This window comes from Numenius arquata, chromosome 1 (genome assembly GCF_964106895.1).
Source record: "Numenius arquata chromosome 1, bNumArq3.hap1.1, whole genome shotgun sequence".
NCBI classification, from domain to species: domain Eukaryota; kingdom Metazoa; phylum Chordata; class Aves; order Charadriiformes; family Scolopacidae; genus Numenius; species Numenius arquata.
In genome coordinates, this window is record NC_133576.1 from 103,518,123 (window position 1) to 103,531,463 (window position 13,341).

Sequence of the window (13,341 nt, forward strand, 5' to 3'; positions counted from 1 at the left end):
TAGAGGACACTGTACAGTCTGCCTGGCTAACCCGTTCCAGTGTTTGACCAGCCTCATGGTTAAAAAAAAAAAATGAGGGGAGAAGTTTGTGATTGTCTTATGTTTAACTAATTTCCTGTATTTCAATTTGTGCCTCTTGTCCTTTCACTGATAGGGTTCCCCTCAGCCTTTTCTTCTTGGGCCTAAACAATCCCAGTTCTATCAGCCTCTCCTTGTGTAACAGGTGACCCTTTAATTATGGCCACGGCCCTTTCTGGACTCATTTCAATATGTCCATGTCTCTCTCATTCTGGGGAGCCCAGAACTGGCCACAGGACTCCAGATGTGTCTCACCATTGCAGAGCTGAGGGAAAGGATCATCTCCCTTGACCAGCTGGTGATGCACTTCCCTATTGTCAACTTGTAACCCACCAGGACCCCATTTTTTTTTTTTTCTACAAACCTATTTTCTAGCTGGTTGGCCCCAACATGTGTTGGTGCCTGGGATTATTCCTCCCCAGGTTCAGGATTTAGTGTTTCCTATTGTGGAACTCCCTGAAATTCCCCTGCCCATTTCTCCCCATTTTTGGGGAGGGACTCTTTATCAGGGAGTGTAGCGATAGGACAAGGGGAAATGGTTTTAAACTGAAAGAGGGGAGATTTAGATTAGATATCGGGAAGAAATTCTTTAGTGTGAGGGTGATGAGGCACTGGAACAGGTTGCCCAGGGAACCTGTGGATGCCCTGTCCCTGGAGGTGTTAAGGCTGGGCTGGATGGGGCTTTGAGCGACCTGCTGTAGTGGGAGGTGTCTCTGCCCATGGCAGGGGGTGCCTTAAAGATGACCATCTTTAAGGTCACTTCCAACCCAAACCATTCTGTGATTCCTATCTGTTGAGGTCTCTCTGAATGGCAGCACAGCAGTCTGGTCTGTCAGCTACTCTTCCCAGTTTTTAAATTCACCTCTCCACTAGAAACTATTTCATCATCTTCTGCTTCAGGAGGAGAAAAGTTTATTTTTCAATACTTCTTGAGGATCTACCGAAGTGAGAAAACATCATCTGTATGAAGCTCTGTATAATAAAATAATGAGTCTGCCTCGCCATTTACAGTGGATAATTTCAAGTTGTTATTGCACTGCAAGTCTAATTCTCTTCAGTTCCTCATTTAAGCCACTAGATAATCAAATATTATTTAGTAACTCTCTTTAGTGCTACATGACAGAATAACTTGTGCTTCTTCTGTTCAAAAAAGAAGTCTTTCCAATGAAGTTAAGTCAAATATAGGTTGTATACCCTATTGTGTGCCTCTTTATTTCGAATATAGATATTTTCTGTAGAAAATATATCTATCCTTCTTCATATCATAAATGGATATTAGGTGGAGTAGACTTCTTATTTTCCACTGTCTACAAATTTTGTCTTTGCCGCTACTTAAAAAAAAAGAGGCGGTGCATACTCTTAAGAATAGGGTCAATGCCTCTTACATTTGCTGTTTTAATTGCAAACTATAGAGCTTTATTAGTTCAGTGTAACCATTGCTTTGTTGAAAACAAAGGATGCTATATATCCTTTAGAAGAATCATTCGTAACTTGAATTTATTTTAAGCAACATTTGACACCACAGACAAAATGATGAGTTGAAGTCAGTGTCTTTCAACCTATATTGCTTGGAACAGAAAATATTTTATTTGCACAAAACTATTGTTGCAGTGCTGCATTACCTTGCCACTTCATTTTCATTTCTGTCTCCCTGTTCTCCATGTCCCCATTTGCCTCCCCACCTGTCCAAAAGAGCAAAACCCAAAAAGCAAGGCAAAATCCAAACTCGAAGGTTGAGTAAGTGTCCTTAAATTATTGCATCAATAGTCATATTTGTGTTGCACTGCATGCTTACAGGTGGCAAATACAACACATGAGGAGCTGGGATTTATCTTTAGAACTTTAGTGGTTCTAAAAAAGTACTTTTTTCTTTTTAAAAAATTTTTAAGTTGTTTTGCTTTGGCTCTAAGGGCTAGAGCTAGTCTGTTTTTATAATCCCAGTCTCATATACTTCTCATCTGAAGGACCTTTAAGGGAAAAGCATTTTACAACATTATCTGCAAGAACTCAAGTTACTGCATTAACATCCTGAGTACTCTTCTGGTGCACTGGTTCTTCCCTCTGTATTCTCCTATGACTGCAGTCACCCTTCTGGACATACGCTCTCTGGTCTCTTCAGAGCACCTCAGAATTGGCTTGTTTTTTTTTTTTCTTCTGCTGACTATTGAAAATTAAGATGTTTGCAATGCATAAACACAATTCATGCATTACAAAAATTGTATTTAACTGAATATACATGATAGGTTTCTACATTTGATGCCTGCTGCTTTTGACTGCTGATTATAAATCTGTTCATAAATTAACAAAAATTTAGTCAGCATTTAGCATATATAGTAGATGGACAACAAAGAGTTACCAGTTTAGGACTAAATTATATCTCTTTTTCCCTGTTTTTTCAAGGAACAGAAATGAAGATTAGCCATTAATAATCTATTCAAGTTCTGTATGCACCAAATAAAAAGTAATGCTTTTTCTGTATTTCAGGGAAGTCTCAAAAACAGTCGGAAGATTTCACCCCAAGAGTTTATTCAGGAATTAAAATCTGGGTCAACAGATGAAAGACTAGTCACTTGCTTGGAATCTCTCCGTGTGTCCTTGACTAGTAATCCTGTCAGGTAACATCATTAACACATATTGCAAAGATTAATTATATTCTTATTTCTTAACGGATTAAAATTAATGGATCTATAGATGTGCATGTTTCAAGGTTTTCCATTTAACAAATGTGTATGCATTAGTGAATGATTGTACCTTTTTCTCTTTTTTCATTGATTATGTATCTTCTGTAGACCTATTTTTCAGCAGAGTTGACTGATCTGTACGAAGTAATAAAGGTAGCACTAAGAGAATGAAAAACAAATTTAATGCTGTTTGTTTTCTAGTGCTAAATAGTCAAAATGGGTTTTTTTCATAATTTTTGAAATATTCTCTCAACTCCTTAATCTTTTAACTTTGTCGTGGTAATCAATAATGGGAGACAGGCACCTTGGTGTAAGTTTGTTAGCCAGAAAACATAGATATTTTTAATTATGTGCTCCTCCTTCTGTCCCAAGTGCTTTAGGCTTTCTTCCTTGCTGTCTTCTAGTAATTTTTGCTGTGGAGAGCACATACGTTCACCTATACTTTTTTAAAAAAAGGCTAACTCTTCAGTAATCATAACCCTAACATTGATATCCGTCTTTATGTTTAATTTTGATGTGATCCATGCAACTTGATTTGTGGATGCTGGCTTTATTAGTTTTTTTTTTTTTTCTATTCTACTTACAACCTTTTGTTTTAGAGTTCCTATTCAAGCCAACGGTTGAACACATGATTTTGGGCAACTGTTTTGGGTTTAGTTTAAAATAATGTAAATGAAATGTTGGGCATGCTTCTGATGGAACGTGATTAAAGAAGGATTAGACAACTTCTTCCTGCATCTGGCATGGCAGAGTTGTTGATGTGGGTCTTATGTGGGTATTTGCTTCTTTCCTTCTATTAATTTGGTTTTGAATTGAATTGCTTGCATGGGAAGAAACACGCTTTACGTTAACCTGAGTTCTTCTGACACAGGATTTTACAGAAGATATACTTGCTCCATGAATGTGAAGCTACTTTTTGATGTAGTGTTGCTGCTGCTTCTTTGTTTAAATAAAAAAAACCAAACCCAACAACCCACAACCCCATAGATTATTTTCTTTTTACTTAAGTTGGTTTAACAAAGAAAACTTTACTTATTAGTATGCATCTGGAAATAGAAACACAAAACGCATGAAATATGTGGCAATTTAAGTTTAGGGCAATCTCTCCCCTCTTTTCTTGATATGACTGGATAGTTTAATTTTTTTGTATGTGATCCCCTTTACTGCCCCTTCTCCACATACCGGGGGGAAGTTAATCCATCTGCCTCAGAAAACCAAACCAAAACCCATGATCTTGGTGAGGTGCTAGTTCCGCCTGACAGCACGGTACAATGTGTAAGACATGAAGAGGCAAGGAAAATGGAGAAATGGCATCAAAGTAAGGAATGTGGAGGCCAGCTATAGGAGAACAGTGTTGGTCTGTACTTCAGAGATTTGATAGAGAATGCAAGTTGAATTGGACTATGATGTTGTAATAGCGTATCTGATCAATACCAAAAGTCCAATGATCGATATTGTTTGGAAGAAACTTAGAAGTTTTACAGCAACTAAATATTATGAAATTTTCCACTAAGTACGTTTTCCATAAATCTTTTGCTTTGAGTAAGGAAAGGATTAGAAATCTGTAGAAATGTTATGAGTATGGGGAAAAGAGCAAGTGCTTTCATCCATGGCGAAATGAAAAGTTTTCATTTTCTTAAGCTTAGCGTATTTTATGTCAGTCCTTCAAAGCATGCTAGAAGGGTACGATGCATTGTTGATGTCTAAGTATTGCATTGATACTTACAAGAGATTAGTTTCTTTAACTTATTAGTACAATTAATTCTGGATTGCAACACTGGCTTTTAACTTTGTTCAGTCAAATATAAACTATGGTAGGTAGAAAATTGGACAGTTGAATCCAAGTCCTACCTTGATCATAATTTTTTAATATTTAAATTCAGTTTGAAACATTAAGCAGAATGTAACAGATAACATAAAACAACTCTTAATACTTGGAGTGAAGCTCGTTATTAAGTTAATGGATTTATGGCCTAAGAATAGATCTGAATTTGAGAGGTTTGAATTGGAAGGAGACTGCCTGTGTCTTGCAAAAACACCAGAGAAGAGCTATTTAAACAGGCAGCAGTTTCATAAAAAAACCTCCTCTCTACTACTTGTCCATGAATGCGTTTTAGTCAACAAATCAAAAGAAGGATCACAACCAATAGAACACACGGGTTCTGAAACAGTCTTCTGGTGTATTGAGTGGTGCTGAAAAAGGCTGTTAAGATAGACTTCACTAGACTTAAAAAGAGTATTTTAAAATAGCCGTAGTAAAAACTAAGTTCTCCCATAGGGCTTAAATAAAAAAATAGCGAAAAATTAACAGTGGCACACTGTTCTTCATACTAAAAATTTGTCAAGTAAAGTTTTTTTTAAACAGTGTCCCCTTCTTTCTAATGAGTAACAATAGTTGATGTTCATTGGATGCAGATATTAATGCCCTTGATTTTCCTATCAGCAGCGAGTTCTTTGAGTCAGAACTTGCTTTGACACATTAATCTTGAACTCCAGTCCAGCTGCTATAAATCCATGATTATTTTTAACTCCAGCTTCATATGATATGGACAATGAGAAATAACTGATAAAACTTTGGATTTTTATTTTGTGCATGTATAATGACTAAGAATAAATTAATGCTTTTTTAACAGGATGAGAATTAAATATAGATTGGATCTTGCCTGACAATCTTCACATTTGTGGGCTGTGATCTTTTTGACAATATATAATTTAGGTTTTTTTGCTGTTTTTCCAAATACTATACTTCAATCACCTTAACTTTTAAACTTGTTGACATTTCAGTTTCTGATGCAAGAACTGGTTCTACATTGTTTTCCATTAGTCATTTTTGTAAAACGTATTTTTTAGTTCACGGAGAATCAAGTGATATTGAGTGGTTTGATCCTGGTACTTAAAAAAAAAATAAAAAATAATGTATTGGAATCTGTGGCTTACTGCAAAAAGTAGTATTTATCTTCCACCAGTATAAAAATAAAGCCTCTAAAGGAAAACGTATCCACTGATCTTGGTCGCTGTTCTTCAGGTAAATAAATGTAGTAGTTTTAGCTTAGAGTTGCCAACACAATTCATCAAAAGTGATTGTGATACAGCTGTACATAGTATTACAGATAACTAGTTATCTACCTTTTGTATAATAGTTGCAGCAGACTTAGCTCTTTTCATTAAGAGGACATTTTTAATAAATTGAAAATAGGAGCACTGATAGCTTGGCATTTTGTCAGACTGACAAAACCTGAGTGTTTGCTCTGGATAGTGTAAGTAATCTTTGTTCTTTTTTGGAAGTAAAGGTCAGTAATAATGCAACAGTGTTTTAGGCACTTGATCATTCTCAGCAGCCTCAGCTGCTGGACGTATGACAAAGTGGCTGCACACGATTTTGTCTGAGACAAAATGTGCTAAGAAATGTCTAGCAGGATCATCTTTAGGTCAGATATGGCCAGTTATACCAATAACAATTGACAGTTATTTGCCTAATCTGTTTCAGAACGAAACACCCATCCAAGAAGGAGAAAATGCATTTTCCCCTAGACTTTTAGGGGAAAAACATATAAAATCATCTGATCTGGTTCTCTCTTCCTAAGTCCATTGCAGTTCTGTATCAAGCAGATATGAAGAACTGTTTAATTCCATCCTATGATGGGATTGGAAGAACTATGTATTTCAAAAGAGCTATTGCATCTACTTTGTGTTATTCCCAACAGAATAGTTTATTATTTGTCACAATTAAGGTGCCACCGTTATAAGAGTATCTAAATATTCTGTTTAGTGTTCAAAAGTGATGATAAATAAATTTTATCCTGTGTGTACAGTGGCATGTAAATAGACAAACCAGAAAACAGTGGAGAGGCTATATAGTGCGAGTAAAGTGAATGTTGTAATTTTTTTAACTGATTCTGATTAATTTATTTATTTATGCTGACACTTATTTATTTTTGCTTTTATTTATGCTGACAATTCTCATTCCTTGTAATTAGTCTTCAAGATGTCAACTTTTTAAATGTCTTTTTTTCTTTCTCCCTAGCTGGGTTGAAAACTTTGGCCGAGAAGGTCTGGGGCTGCTGTTGGATGTTTTGGAAAGATTGGTTGAGACAAAAAAGTAAGGACGGTTTCATATAAAATCGCCAGCTTTCCTCAATATGTAAACAGCATTTAATTACACTAAATTTTCTATTTATCCAGCCAGGACAAAGTTGTGAAGAGGAGTCAGCATAAGGTTATACAGTGTTTGAGAGCCTTCATGAATAATAAGGTATGTGATTTTATTTAATCTGGGAATCTAAATTACTATAGTTAAATCAGATAAAGTACACAATCAGTAGGTAAAAGCTTGTGCAATTTGGACAAGTAGAGTGTTGGTCAGCTGTGGTCTGAAGTTCTTTCTGCTGCCACTTCCTCTCTGCAGAGATATACTCAGAGAATAGTGTAAACTTTTGATGCTGATGTATGCCCTTATTACAGAATAAGTCACCTTTTTTGGACTTATCTCTGATTTTTTTTTTTTTTTTTTAACTAAGCATTTGACCGACTTAAATGTCATTTAAAACAGTTATTTGAGGGAACTGTTGTTGTCTTTTACTAGATATTCAATACAGTCATTTGGACTCTCTCCAACTCTCCTTAACAACTGTTTTTCTGTTGTTTAGTATGGATTGGAAAGAATTTTGGGAGAAGAGAGAAGCCTTTTGTTGCTGATCAAAGCAATTGATCCGAAGCAAACTAACATGATGACGGATATAGTTAAACTCCTTTCTGCAATGTGCATTGTTGGAGAGGAAAACATGTAAGTTCTTGTATTTAGCCAGAAATAGCAAGGTAATTTTACGATATCCAAAATTATAGTTATACCTGAATGAAATGCCAAAATTTTCAACTTGGGTTTGAAAGTAATATCTGTACTATATTGTCAGTTTTCAGAATACCTTTGTCTGTGATATTTATTATGGTCATATCAATATGAGTTTTCTTTTTTACATGTGGATGTACTGATTAGATGGAAGTAGTTATGCAGCCACTCCTTTGCTTAATATTTTTTAGCATTATTTTTAAGGTATCTGCACCATTGTGATCCAGTAAATCATTCTTTGTCTACAAAAGTCTCCAAAGGAAACAAGTAATGCTTAAACCTCCTAAATTTGTACACAAGAAATTGAGGCAGGTGAACACTTTGACAACATGGCTCTTCAGATAACAAATGAACAGCAAGGTTAAATATCTCTCCTGAGTTAAATGCTTTTCTTTCCTTACAGCCTTGAAAAAATTTTGGAAGCTATAACAGCAGCAGCAGAGGAAAAGAATGTTGACAGATTCTCTCCTATTGTGGAAGGTCTTCAGGATAATTCAGTTCAGCTGCAAGTAAGCACATTTTTTTCACAAACCTCTGCAATGAGTAAAAATAGTGTTACTTCGTTTTCTGTATTCAATAAGCCGTTAAAATAAGGAGGAGGGATGCTGTTTCAAATAAGGTCAAATTTTGGAATGTTGCTCATAATGTTATCTTTTAAAATGCACTGTGGGAAGATTCAGTGTTGAGAAACACAACGGTGTTCCAGGTTAATTTGTTGATTTCTATTCACCCAAATTCTACGGACCTTGGAATTTAAATTTATACAGCCTTTTAAAATAAAGCGTAAGTCATATATTCAGATGCAAAAAGACTATCTCACTTCTGGTGATATTTGCTGAAACTTAAATATCAATAATGGCAAAAAAGCAAGGTTTTAGGCAACTGTTTCTTATAGTTAATGTCTAAATCAGCAGGAAATTTGTCCCTCATGCCCACTTTATGATTTCATAAAATTGCACCCAGAGAGTCCGAGGAAAGAAATCTTTCACCTTATTTTCAATTTGCTTCTGTTGGATGTTGAGTTTACCACAGAAAGACATAAAGCATTACAGTGCATTTGAATGATCATTATAAATCATTGGTTTAAGAGTGTAAATATTAACTCATTGATTTTCATGTAATTTAGCTGAACACTCTTCATAATTGTCATTCTCTGTGAATATTAGAGAAATGGTAAAAGATGAATCTCAAGTTTGAAAAAAATGATTGTGTTACCCCACTGTCACCTTTTGTATTAAATAGTCCCTGTCTGACAGTAAAGATTGCCGTTTGTTTTGTGTCTCGCAGAAAAGCTAACAATAAAAAAATATTTGAAGGTGGAGAATCATTTATATTTGAATTATGCCAGTAACAGTGGAATTTTCTTGAAAAATTGTTCCTCCTTTCTCACTCTTTCTGTCTTGTAATCACAGAATGGTTTGGTATGGAAGGGACTTCTAATCATCTAGTTCTAGTCATCTAGTCATCTAGTTCTAGATCATCTAGTTCTAACCCTCCTGCCATGGAGGGGCATCTTTCACTAGATCAGGCTGCTCAAAGCCCCAACTAACTTGACCTTGAACACTTCAAGGAATGGGGTGGCCACAACTTCTCAGGATACTATTGGCTCTCTGGGCTGCAAGCGCACGTCGCTAGCTCATACATGATTTTTCATTTAAGAATATCCCCAAGTCCTTCTCTGAAGGGCTGCTCTTGATCCCTTCATCACTCAGCCTGCACTCATACTCCTGATCACCCTGACCCAAATGCAGGTTGAGGCACTTGGCCCTGTTGCACTTCATGAGGTTCACATGGGCCCATTTCTCCAGCTTGTCAAGGCCCCTCTGGATGGCATCCCTTGATGCTCCCATCTTCAGCTTCCTATTATGTGATTTCATACCTCTTCATTCTAGAATAGAACTTTTTACAATTACAATTGCTTATTTACCTTTTCTATTTGTAGTCTGACTAAGTTGCTTTCTAACCCTTTTTAGTAGTCTAGATATTAGTTTGTAGTATAACTTGTTGAGTAAACAAACTGTGTTTTGTGGGTTTTTTTTGTGTTTTTTTTTTTTTTTAACCCAAATTACCAAAATACAAAATACTTTGTTTTCTGAGGTACCTTCTAGAATACATATTCTAGGAGTGCTAAACTGAGGTCAAGGTAATATCGTGTAAAGATGAAGGAGACAGAAAATTACTGTCCAGCATAAAGTCAGTTAAATTTGGTTACTTTGATTTGACACAGAAATGGTTGTCTTCTGTTTCTTTTGTTTGTTTTTTGTTGTAGTGTGCATAAGTATCCTTGTGTTCTCTGTCCTGAGCAAGAGACCTGATAGCAATATTACTTTTATTTCCTTTACTTTAAATCTTGCTGTCCTAACCATAGAGGGAATCAGTTTCTGTGATAGGATAAATTCGTCTTTGAATTACTGTTTGGTTTTCTGGCAGTAGGAATACTTAGTCAAATTTGTCAGGTGAGGTGATAACTGAGGAAAGGGTGATTCCTTAATTTGACTTTTTTGTTTGTTTATTTTAAATCTTGTAAACGTTAGTTGATGTCAACATGGATTTATTACACCGAGTTAAAAACTTTTGAATCAAAACCAAATCAAAGTTGCTTAGGAACCTCAGTCAGTCGACTTCAGGGTCACGAAGGTTCTCTCCCCAGCAATAATCTTTATTGGTTGGAAATGTAGGATATTTTGTTTGTTCTTATATCTCATTTGTTGACTGTTTTTAAAACTATATCAGGATGATATTGGTTTCATGTAACAGATCTTGATTCTGGCTTAGTGAATAAAGATTTGCCTTTTTTTGTATTCAGATTTGTGTATTTTCTTCATGTATGAAAATGATAGTAATAGCTTTTAAGGGTCAAAAAGGAGACCTGTATTGGTAGGGCTGGAGTTGAGTTGGAAAGGGGCTGTAAGGAGAACTGTAGAGTAATAATTTTTTCTTTGGGCACTGGCTGGGAGGCTTTGTGTAAGGCTCAGCATAAAGTTAAGATTAGCAAGGAGAGGGAGAAAAAGCTTTGAGCTCCAGTTACAACTAGAACTGGACTGCAGAAGGAAAGTAGACTGTAAGATAACAAATTTCTTGTTGTCCAAGGCTTTTGAATCTGCATTTTCCAGATTAGACATAAGGATCTGCTACTACAAGAAATTTACTTTAGGTATTTTTGCAAGAATTTACTCAAATATTACAATTGCAGTACTTAAACTAAATATATTAATTTGGCTTTAATGAGACTGTTATCCTAAAGTTCTTGAAAACAGGTAACGTTTTGCTGTTTCCTTTATTGTATTTTATGTAGACATAGAAGCTTTTAATGAAAGTTCTTTTCTCTTTTTTTTTTAAACTTCCATTTGAATGTGTTCTTTCTGCTGTAAGTTTTTTCCTTTTTCAGACTCCACAAACGGTTGCTAGATTTCTTTTTTTTTAAGACCAGAAAAATCAAGGTTCCTGGTGTGAATCAGTTGTAAACTTTTATAACAATGACATTGACCTGGTGGTTAATTTGACAGTGTTTTAATGAGACAGAAGCTTACAGCTGTCAGTTACTTGGCACACTTGCCTTGATTATCTGCTTGATGTATGTAGGCTTGCTTTGTGGCAGTTCAATTTGACACTAACAACTGACCTTTTCAATTTTGAATTGACTAACGTTTCTGTTACTTGAAGGCTGAATATATGAAAAGCCTCAATATGATGATTTTTGTTTTTTTTAGTGAAAGCTCTATGTATCTACTTTTTGCATTTGTTGAAAGCAAAGGATATTCTCCCTTTTATCTTTCATAAAATCCAAAATTATGGAAAGCATACTTAAATGTTTTTGCTTCAAGAAAAGATTGATGATCATAGTTTGAGAATATGAATACAGCCAGGTGTCTCTCATGTGCCAGAGATAGAAAAGTGGACAAATACCCATTGAGAACTACAAGGGCTTTGCCAGGGCATACAGAGATGCAGTTAGAAAAGCAAAAGCTCAGCTTGAATTGAAACTAGCCAGAGTTGTCAAAAACTACAAGAAAGGGTTCTTTAGGTACATAAACAACTAGCAGAAGCAGAAGGAAAATATCAGCCTGCTGTTACACAGGAGAGGTAAATTAGTCACCGGTAATGCTGAAAAGGCAGAAGGTCTCAGAACTTTCTTCACCTCTGTCTTTTCCATCACTGTTGGGCCCCAGGCCTTGAGAACAACAATCCTGGTTGATGCAAATGCAGATCCACTGTCACTGAAGGAAGAGTTGGTTTGTGAACTATTATAAGAGCTTGACCCCTACAAATCTATGGGCCTTGACAATATCCACCTGAGGGTGTTAAGAGAGCAGGCTGATGTCATTGCGAGGCCACTCTCCATAATCTTTGAGAAGTTGTGGAGAACAGGGGATGTCCCAGGAGACTGGAAGAAGGCTAATGTCACCCCCATCTACAAGAAGTGCTTAAAAGAGGATCTAGGAAATTATAGGCCCATCTGTCTTTCTTCAGTCCCTGGGAGAGTTATGGAATGAACCCTCCTGAGGGCTATCACAAGTCAAATAAAGCGCGTGACTGGGAAAAGCCAGCATGAGTTCGCCAAGGGCAAATCATACTTGAGAAACCTGATCACCTTCTATGACTAAGTAACCTGCTAGGTTGATGTGGGGTGAGCGATGGACACTGTCTACCTGGATTTCTTGAAGGCTTTCAACATAGTTCCTCACAGCCTCCTCCTAGAGAAACTGTGGTCTAGACAAGTGGTCCTTTTCAAACTGATAACCTGTCACACGTGGCGTCCCCCAGGGATCAATATTGAGCCCAACACTGTTTAATAGCTTCGTAAGTGATCTGGGTGATGGGATCAAGCATACCCTGATGAAGTTTGATGACACCAAACCGAGTGGGCAAGTGGTCACTTTGGAAGGGAGAGCCACCCTGCAGGAAGTCCTGGATAGGCTGGAAGAGTGGGTTAAACAGAACCTTATGAAGTTCAGTAAGGACAACTATATGGTCTTGCAACTGGGAAAACAATCCAGGAGTGCAGCAGAGGCTGGGATCTACATGATTGGGGAGCAGCTCTGTGGAAAGGGACCTGGGGGTCCTGGTGGACAACAAGCTCAAGGTGGGTGAACAGAGTGCTGCAGCAGCAAAGAGAGCCAAGAGGATGCTGGGCTGCATCAACAAGGGCATCACCAGAAAGAAATTCTTTACTGTGAGGGTGGTGAGGCACTGGAACAGGTTGCCCAGGGAAGTTGTGGATGCCCCATCCCTGGAAGTGTTCAAGACCAGGCTGGCTGGGGCTTTGAGCAACCTGCTTGTAGTGGGAGGTGTCCCTGCCCATGGCAGGGGGGGTTGGAACTCGATGATCTTTAAGGTCCCTTCCAACTCTAACCATTCTATGATTCTATGATCACCAGCAGAGATAAAGAAGTAATTATCACAGAATCACAGAATGGTAGGGGTTGGAAGGGACCTTCAGAGATCTAGTCCCACCCCCCTGCCAAAGCAGGTTCACCTAGAGCAGGTTGCACAGAAATGTGTCAAGGCAGGTTTTGAATATCTCCAGAGAAGGAGACTCCAAAACCTCTCTGGACAGCCTGTTCCAGTGCTCTGTCACCCTCAAAGTAAAGAAGCTTTTCCTCATGCTGAGATGGAATTTCCTGTGTTCCAGTTTGTGCTCTTTTTCTGGAAGAAATTACCGTGTCTGTTATTTCTACTCCGTTTCTTTGATTACCAGTGACACACTAGAAGCAGGAAACAAACTTATTGCTTGAC

General features: G+C 37.1%; 1 protein-coding gene across 1 annotated transcript in view; it reads left to right on the top strand.

The window, feature by feature from the left end:
* DIAPH3 (diaphanous related formin 3) overlaps positions 1–13,341 on the top strand; it is a 235,406-nt gene that overhangs the window by 33,077 nt on the left and 188,988 nt on the right. The window contains exons 5-9 of the mRNA XM_074160602.1: positions 2,563–2,693; positions 6,784–6,858; positions 6,942–7,011; positions 7,406–7,542; positions 8,009–8,114. Coding sequence (XP_074016703.1) covers positions 2,563–2,693; positions 6,784–6,858; positions 6,942–7,011; positions 7,406–7,542; positions 8,009–8,114 — 519 coding nt within the window. The remainder of the gene's footprint in view (positions 1–2,562; positions 2,694–6,783; positions 6,859–6,941; positions 7,012–7,405; positions 7,543–8,008; positions 8,115–13,341) is intronic.